The following is a 9,446-nucleotide window of genomic DNA, read 5'->3' on the forward strand; positions in this document are numbered from 1 at the left end:
TGTAGCTTGCCATCACCAGTGTGTGAATGTGTGTGTGAATGGGTGGATGACTGGTTGTGTAAAGGGGTCCTTACGGACTAGAAAAGCGCTATACAAATACAGGCCATTTACCATATGGTTAACTAGCCAGTTAATTCAAATTTATATAGCGCTAATATAGGCTCACACATTTTATAATGTAGGTAGGGTAAAGACCCTACAGTGTTTGGGCAAAACCCCAGCAATGTGAATGCTGAAGTCTCTGCCTTCCATTCTACCGTTAACTCAAGGAGCCGCAAGGGAGCCAGCAGTCTGAGAACTAAGTGCTCTATTGGGATAATCCAGTATTATGAGGTCTTTAGGAAAAGATGGGGCCTGATTATACAGATTTGCCTTTTTCCTGCAACTGGTCATACATTTTCTATGAATACAGAACAGAACTGCTTTTGAGAAGAGCCACGCTGACAGCTGTCTCTTTAATAATGACTTTACACTTGGAAATTTTCACTAACTAAGATGAGTTTTACAGACAATCCGCTATTACTGGTGAGCCAGCTCTCACCGAGCTTTAGCCTGCTGGTTTCAGCAGCCAGTTTTATTTATAGAGCACCAATTCACAAAAACAGTCAGCTGAAATCCTACAAAAGATCCTACAATAACACAGAGAAAATGGCAAGAATTACCGGTAGATGCCCCTCTATGAGCAAGCACTTGGTGACAATGGGAAGAAACAACTCCCTTTTAACAGGAAGAAACCTCTAGTAGAACATGATTTAGGGAGATTCATGTGAGAGCTGCCAATCAGCAATCTTAACAGACACAACCCCAGAGAAATCCAGAGTGAGGAATGATGCTCATTTTTCACAATTTTGAAACCTCATTTGCTCTTTTTTTTTTTTTTTTAAATAATTCAATTTGGGCAATTTTTTTCCTTTAATGTGACAAAAACAAATACATTTCTTTCTGCTGGTATACAAACAATAGTTCAGACAGTATTGCGTGTTCCTGTGCTTGACTTGTGACTTGATGCATGACAGTAGCCCTTTGTTACTTATAACAGGAAACACAACTTGTGTTGATTGTGTGCCTACCTGATGGTCTCTCTCATAATGAAGTGTAGGGCTCTCATTTCATCCAAGTTTGTGAAACTGGGAAGATTGGCTCCTAGAGCCTGACAGAACCTCATGGCCTCCTCCCAGGAGCGCTTCCTGCTCAACCTTTCTTCATGAAACACCTGCCAAGGTGAAAGAAGAATTTAAGACAGCTTAGATGGTGTAGATTGTGAAAAAACTCAGTTTAGCTAGAACCAAACTACATATTACTTCCTTTCAGGAGAAATGATCTTGAAGCCTTGTAAAAAGACTTCAAAATGTAAAATCAGTGCAGTGCTTTTGCCACTCCTACTTACAACCATTTTCACTTTTGCTAAAAACCAAAACCAAAACAAAAGAGCCATCTCTTATTGGTGCTGTTTAAAGAGACACACACATACACACACCTTGTAGCAGTATTTGATGTTTGGCCTGGACACCCAGCCATTAGGACACGATGCATTAAGGTTTGGTTCTGGTTCTGGGGCAGGAGGTGTAATGAGGTCTTTTCTACAGATGGTGCCGGCCCTGAAGAGAGTGCAGTTCTTCACCTCCCACTTACCCAAAGGCTTTGCAGTGGAAATTGCAACACACCCTCCTTGCTGATCTATAAAGAAAATGAAGCAAAATGAAATTCAATCTTTAAAAGTGACATTTATTACGTAGATTGTGTCTGTTACGATAACCAGTTCATTGATGTTATGACATATTGTGGTGGAGCAGTCGATTAAGTTACTTGGGTCTTCATTTGTTAAACATCTATTATAACATATACGATTATATATAACATATATTCTCACACAAACATATAAGATACTGATAGAAGTAAAAGAAAGTTCAGCTCTGCATCTTTTGGTGTAACCAATACCACCCAATAGGGATTTATATCATTTATCTTTACAGTCACCAAAATCAAGCCAGAAGCCACAAGAGCCCTGGAACAATCTGCTGTGTACAGACAAGTCCAAAGTAAAGATATCCGTCTATGATCCAAAGCACCATGTTTGGTGAAAACCAAACATAGCACATCAACAGAATGCCAACTGTGGCAAGCACGGTGGTGGAGGGGTCATGACTTGGGCTTGTTTTGCAGTCACAGGACCTGAGTAGCTAGCAATCATTGAGTCAATCGTGAACGCCTCTGCATATCAAAGTATCTAGAGTCAAATATGAGGACATCTGTCCAACAGCTAAAGCTTGTCCCAAAATAATGTAATGCAGCAGGACAACAATCCAAAGCACAGAGGTAAATCTGCAACGAAATGACTGAAAAAGAAATGACTCAAGATGTTGCAATGCCCTGGTAAAATCCACACCTCAACCTGATTGAAATGCTGGGTGGGACCTTCAGACTGCTGTGTATAAACAAATGCCTGAAGCGACGCTGTCAAGAAGAATGGGCCAAAATTCCTCCTCACCAACATGGCAGACTGGTAAAGTCAAATAATAATTACTTCAAAGTGACTGCTGCTAAAAGTGGTTTGATTTTTACACCACTTCTGCATCTTGGCTTTGTTTTTGCTAAATAAATAATGGAAAAATGTAAACATCTTGGCTTGTATTTACCTCTTTTTTACCTCTTTTTAAGGAATGCTAAGAACTAGATCATTTTTTATTATGTTGACTGCATGTTAGCGAGTATTCTGAGGTGAACAGACATTTCTCTGAATAGCGTATACGGAACATATAAAAAGGGGGATGGCCATATTTACACTAGGTATGGATTTTGATTATAAAGGTCAGATTCATCAAACTTTAGGCTCACACGTCATAGCCTTCTCATTTCATGGCAGGCTCTTTGTTAATGACCAAGCTATAGGGGTATAATATATGAGTGTGTCTGGTAAATTTCACATTTCTAAAAACCTAAATGGTTGAGAAAAAAAATAAAAAAATCAGTAAATCTGAGCCTCCACAGTATAAAGAAACTACTATTAGAGGTTCACAATTAAATACAATGTGTTGTAACACTATAGTCTGCTATAACATTTTATATACAGATACTTTAGCCATTAGCCTCAAGTCTTTGTACCTGGTTCAAACACGCCCCAGTTGGTGTATGTTGCCACATCCGTCGACCCCTCTGCCCTCACCCACTTGTACTCTCTGTTGATGTCCTGCAACCCTATCCAAAAATACTGAGTTTCCTTGCCTGCCGTCTCTTGCAGCAGACTATTAATAAAGGCCTGCTCAAACCTGGAAAGAACAGTCAAATGTGAGTGAGTTTCTTTAACTGCAAAACCACAGAAATGTAATATAGGTCATCTTTTGGACTGATAACAAAAACGCTTTTGATTACCTGTTTCTTATGGTGACGTAGCAATGGTCCTTGAAGGACACTTGCGTCATGTTCACTTTATAACAGGAGTTTCCATGTCTCTTCCAACCCTGGTCAGTTAAAAACAGTCATATTTTGCAAGCTAGAACTACGTCTCTTTCACAATTCAAGTTACGACATGCATGCTGTTTTTTGCAACAGGATTTCTTGTCAACAGTCGCATGAGTGTTTTTTCCCCCCACCATCAAGGATTACAGTTTTGTTTTCAGTTTACAAATCTATTTGCTTCTATCCGCAACAGCTGCCAATAGAGCTCGGCATCTGCTTCTCAACTCCTTTATGACTCCATAGTGCCATAAAAATCATCTGACCCTTACAGTAAGCTCTCGTTATAACACCACCAAACATATGCATGGGTTCTACATCCTTCTAACATATGAAATTTAATTGCTGGTGTGGAGGCGTAGAAGTATCTCACCACACATTTAGTAGGAAATGTAAAATACTGCTGTTTGCGAGAATACTCACATCTTTCGAGCTACATCCGACCTGTGCTGCTGATTCATTGACCTCTCCTTTCCTCTGGCACATGAAGGCCAGCATCTGTGTGCAATCCTCAATCCGCCAACTATGAAACTGTGGAAAAACAGACAGCGTGCGTTTCTGTAAGACCTCAAACAGGACAAATGTAATGCTCTTGGCAGTACATACACAAATGTGCACACAAGGCTTGAGTACAGTGGATGTGTGTTACACCAACACACACAGACCTCTCCAGTGTAGGAGACACAGCTGGTATCCGAAGTGGGCTGGACCGGTTGTGATGGAGCCCAGTAAGTGAAGGTGATGGGTGCTCCGTCCGTCCAGTTGAAAACGGTGGAGTTCGTGCCAACACCAACCAGACCGATCCACACATCTAAAGTCTTGCCATCTGATGAGCAGTAACACACACAAACATTTTCAATTTCAGGCTTTGTTTAAATTTGACTCGAACAGTGAAAGCATAGGCCTGGAAATCATTCTCATCAAAAATAAGGCAGTAGGGTGTAAATCACGATACTTCAGTACTAACTGTATGGCTCTATTATAAAATAAAAAAATACATGTTGTACATAAATAGAGAAAATGAGAACATGTTAGGAAGACTCATTACCGGTAATATATTAATTATACAATTATTTATAACACAAGAGAAACTTGCACAGTTTTACCTCCGTGGAAATTAGTGCTGATCATCTCTTTGCTGTCAATAGTGTGGAAACTGGCTAACACTCCATTCTCAGCTTTACACTGTTCCTGGGCAGCGCTGAAGTTCTTTGGCTGCTCCATCAACTTGTAACAAAGTCCGTTCCACGGCACCCAGTCATCCTTACACAACGTTTCTTTATAGACAAAAGAATCTGTAGAGAGAAGTCAAGTCACACAGAGGCCTTGAGGGAATTTGGGCGTTTTAGATCAAGGCTATTTAACTTAGAGGGCTTCATATTTTGTACAACATCCACAGTGCTGTATTATCCTTAAACCATTACTTTGAAAGAAAAAAAGGAAAATGTTTTGTGAGAAAAAAGTGACAGAAGAGGCTCAACCTTATTATATTATTGTATTATGTTAAGGAAGAATGTATATTCCCCAATCTGTTGGTGAATGGATGCTTGAGGTTGCTGCCGGCTGCTTAGTGAAATGCACTAAAAATGTTATGATTGCTTTGGTTACTAGCAGATTACTGTGTTCACCCATTATTTGCATAAAAGACACCAACGTGTCTGCAAACACTCGCTGACTACTGGCTGGGCAGATGGTCATAAAGCTTCTGGGCTGAAAATGTTTACGAAGAGGGTGCTGCACCAACAACAGATTGTGATTGCCTTAGTTGCCAACAGTTGGAAGATGCCAAGTTGTCTTTAGATGCTTGCCATTAACTCTACAACACTTCCCCACTGCAACCAGCACATTTCAAAAGGTTCAGCTTTGACTTTGAAGACAAATGTTGTCCATTTCCAGTTTGCATTATACTTTTCGATGTCTGAGAAGTATTTAAAAGACTGTTTGCAGTCTGATAAGACTTCCAGACAAACGATCAGCAACCGTGGCAACCTGCTAGCAGTCAAAGCAATCACGAAAAGATCTTTGGTGCAGCGCTGTATACCTGCTGCAACCCCTGGTCAGTTGGGAAATATACATCTTTCTTTTGTATGTGGTAGTTGCCAGATAGTTGCCCTCTGTTATTGAGACCTTAGCAAGCTGACAAACTAAACTAAGAATACTTGTTAGCATTGTTATTGTAAACCTATTAGCAGGCTAACATTAGAATTCATCTCAAAAGCATTACTGCGTATCAGCACAGCTTAGCAGGGCCATTAGGATTAGCACATTATTTTTACATTCATTTGACAGAACGGTGAAGATTTAGACAGGAAAGCGATGAAAGAAAGCGGGGGAAGAAACGCAACAAAGAGCCCCAAACCAAACCCAGACTGCCGCAACAAGCCCTGCGGTATATGTGGTGAACCAAATCGGCGCTCAAATCTTTTTCTTTCTTTTTTTTTTGTAAGTATGACTCAATAGAAGTGTAACTGCTGAGCGTCAGCAGCCAGCTCACCTGTTGTTGTTGTCTCACTGGCATTGACTCTCTTCTTGCAGACGTATGGCAGCCGCCTGTTACACGCCATCGTTTCATAGTTGTTCTTGGAGTTCAGGACTCCACAGTCTGACAGAATGATGATGGAGGTGGAGGGCATTCCTGTTAAATATATAACCACACAAATATCAATAAAAATAAACAGTCACTGCGAGAAGGACAAGAGATGTGGGTATCATTCAAAGTTTAGCATATCAACTGTGCTTTACATAGAAGTTCAGAGTTCTCTGATCCAGCACAATCTTGCTGATGAGAGCAATCACAAAGAGTTTATATCAATAGAAAACTAAATGACTGCAATATACTTCATGCTACATTCATGCTTGCTCTCGTTAAGAAGAAATACACATTACAAAAGCTAGCAGGCATTACTCAGTACTGTAAATGGGTCATTCAACAACATTAGCAGTCCCAGTGTCACAGTGTGTGGCACAGTGGGTTTCTTCACAACACTAGTTTCATTGTTTCTCTGACCGACACCAACGCTCCCTTTCATAGACGAGCAGAAACACAGCGTTGATGCAAGATTTGGTGTGGTGAGAGGACCAGGTGTTTCTGGCAAGTGAAACTGTGTTATTCTGGTTTTGTGGAAACAAAGCCTACAAACGAGGCTGCAAAATGAGAACATGTGCAGCACAGTTCTCAGAGAGAATGAGTAGTAAGTAACAGGTGAAAAATACATTCATATTCACTGTTACCTTGTTCCCAGCGTAACATGGAGAGAGGAGAGCCATCTGACCACTGCCATCCTTGAGAAGTATCTAATTGGTGAAGGCCGATCCACATCCTCTCCGGCATTCTTCCAAGGCCGTCCAACACTGCACAATGCAACACCACAGCGCACAGGACAAGTAAATGTAATGAAGGAAATTGTAAGTCTAATGCAGTTTCAATCATCAAGTTGAAACTTTGAGCCTCCACAGCTGTTTCATTTACTCTTTAGATGCAATCTCAATTCCAAAAAGATGGCCTGAAGATCACATGCATCCAGTTGCAGGCTGATGATAATAAAGTAAGATTTTGTGAGATTTGCAAACCATTAAATTCAGTTTCTTTAATGTACATTTTACACAGTGCTCCAACTCTTTTGGAAATGGGGTTGTATAGGCGAACATTTTACAGTTCACCCTTTTGTAATCATCCACTGAAAATCCCAAAGAATGACGATTAAGAAGCAAAGGACATAAATAAAACAAATTGAGGAAATGAAAAATATGTGGCTTCTATGACAAATAAAAAAGTAAGAACAAAAATCCCAGGACTTATTTAGACTGAAAGTTTGCAGTCGTTCACAGATTCTTTTCCTTTCTGTACGTCTCTACTTGTCACACAAGGAACACTAAATAGGAGAAGCAGACTAATAAACTACTAAAAAACAAAGCGATAGAAGGAAGGAGAAAGAAACTTTAAATAAAGTCATTTAGAAATCACCACAGTACAGAAAATATTTACATTAAGACAGGATTGTTTTAGAAGGATTAGTTCTGACTGACTAAAGGTAGAAAAAGTGTGTTTGTGTGTTTTTTATTTCCAGGTTGTGTGACTAATAGTTCAAGACCTTGAGAAGCACAGGCCTGCTCATACAGTGACGATCTGAATCATTTTTCTCATTACTTATTTATACTTCTTTTAAAATCAAATCCTCGAGCATTACTCATGTCACCATTATTGCAATTTTTTGTTGTAAATGAGACATTTCTGTCACAAAGACAATCTGAATGTACTTATTTTTTTTAAACCTTTGTGTTTTTTTAATTGTATTATGGAAGTAGCCGCAGTAATAGAAGTACTAGTAGTAAGTCAGTCTTACAGATTGTAGAATTGAGCTCATCGGGCCCAGAGAAACTAAGCAGATCTGCTCCCTGACTGCGACACGAATCCAGAGCTTCGTGCCAGGTCACCGCACCGTTGGTGACAAACTCATAGCATGAATCGCCGTCTGGACCAGTAAAAAGAGTCTGGCAGCCCTCCTCTGCAAAGTCAAAGACACAACAACAGTATCATTATCAACAGTTTGTGTTTCATGTAGCTTCGGATATTCAATATTAACAAATAAAAGTGGATTTAAGCTTGGACACATTTATGTGCAACGAGAATGTTTAAGTCATTAATATCATGAACGTGAACTGTTATATTAATATAACAATATACAAAAAGATTATTAGGGTAACTTTTTTAAATAGGGTAAATATTTTGATGTTGATATAAGAATATATTCTTTATATATAATATGAGTCTAAAGTTATACCGCTACATGTGCTGCAGACAGTGCTAACTATTAATGGAGCTGACCCCGCCCTGTTGGTTAAACTGTGCAACGACATCATTTGGAAATGACCACACCAAAAAAAAATTTTCTGCTTTAAATGCTCTCAAAAATAAATATGTTAGTGGCTTGGTGAATAAAGAAACAGTTAAAAAACATTAAACCATTAAAACTACAAGTAAATAAAAATACAACGTGCCAGGTTTCAGACAGCGTCCCATCTTCTTGTCTTGGTCATAGTCTGAGGAGGTGGCACACCAGGACATTCCAGGGAATTCTGCATCGGGGAGGCATCCATGATACCAGCTGTTATTGTACTTGAAGGGGAACTCACAGGGGCTGCCGGCAGAGTTCCCATCCATGGTATGGATGACTGCACCGAGAGAAGAAGTGAACAAAGTCAAAGATCTATTTCAAGCCCGTGGTAGTCGTTTCATTTCGACGACTCGTAAATCATCTCGCAGCAGCGACGGATGAGATGAAATTTGACGCCCTCCTGCAAACACCAAAGCACCTTCTTCGTACCATAATACACACAATCAAACGTGAGCTTCCAATATAGACAGCTCATCCTACTCCTTAGATCAATTCCTGTATACTGATAAATAAATGAATGTGAAGAAGGGGAGGTTAGGCTTGTTTATAAGCCAACGTCTCTCTTCCTTCCTGCACCCCCAACAAGTCTGTGCAGAAACTGAAATCAAAGACGATGCAAAAATTGTGCTTTGTTTATTGCTTCAGTGACAGAAAGTGACAGAAAAGAAACAAAGTCCCAGGAAAGGAGTTTTGATTCAGTTAAATGCTAAACGTAGCATGTAAGTGCATCTTCAGCTCAGTCTGCATCATCATTGTGATTGAATTTAATATTCATGCTCTCTGCACTCAAACTAATTTTCCTGTATTGCCACAAAAAGGATCTGAACACATAATAATGGGCCATTTGAAGAAGAACTTCTCTCTAAATGTTACTGCAGACATGAAAAATGACAATAAACAAGATGCTCTTCTGTTTCAAATACGTGGATCAGACGTGGCAGTCGATCAGGTCTGGTTGGTATTGCATCATGTACTTCTAGAGCACCTCCTCTTCTTGCATAAGCTTCAGTGTCCTTAATCAAGAGCTTAAACTTAAGTGCATATGAGAGCATGAGGGTGGGAATGGATGTTTGTATCTGTGTGTGCCTGTATGTCTGT

At 39.8% G+C, this 9,446-nt stretch overlaps 1 protein-coding gene across 1 annotated transcript in view; it reads right to left on the reverse strand.

Moving 5' to 3' along the window:
• ly75 (lymphocyte antigen 75) overlaps window positions 1–9,446 on the reverse strand; it is a gene marked incomplete in the record, with an annotated part of 27,209 nt that overhangs the window by 14,000 nt on the left and 3,763 nt on the right. Inside the window, 11 exon segments of the mRNA XM_005935253.3 lie at window positions 1,071–1,213; window positions 1,478–1,677; window positions 3,103–3,266; window positions 3,370–3,458; window positions 3,877–3,984; window positions 4,119–4,279; window positions 4,560–4,748; window positions 5,948–6,088; window positions 6,685–6,804; window positions 7,797–7,958; window positions 8,452–8,625. Coding sequence (XP_005935315.1) covers window positions 1,071–1,213; window positions 1,478–1,677; window positions 3,103–3,266; window positions 3,370–3,458; window positions 3,877–3,984; window positions 4,119–4,279; window positions 4,560–4,748; window positions 5,948–6,088; window positions 6,685–6,804; window positions 7,797–7,958; window positions 8,452–8,625 — 1,651 coding nt within the window.

Source organism: Haplochromis burtoni, unplaced genomic scaffold (assembly GCF_018398535.1).
Source record: "Haplochromis burtoni strain Fernald_Lab_line unplaced genomic scaffold, NCSU_Asbu1 Contig_195, whole genome shotgun sequence".
Lineage (NCBI taxonomy): Eukaryota > Metazoa > Chordata > Actinopteri > Cichliformes > Cichlidae > Haplochromis > Haplochromis burtoni.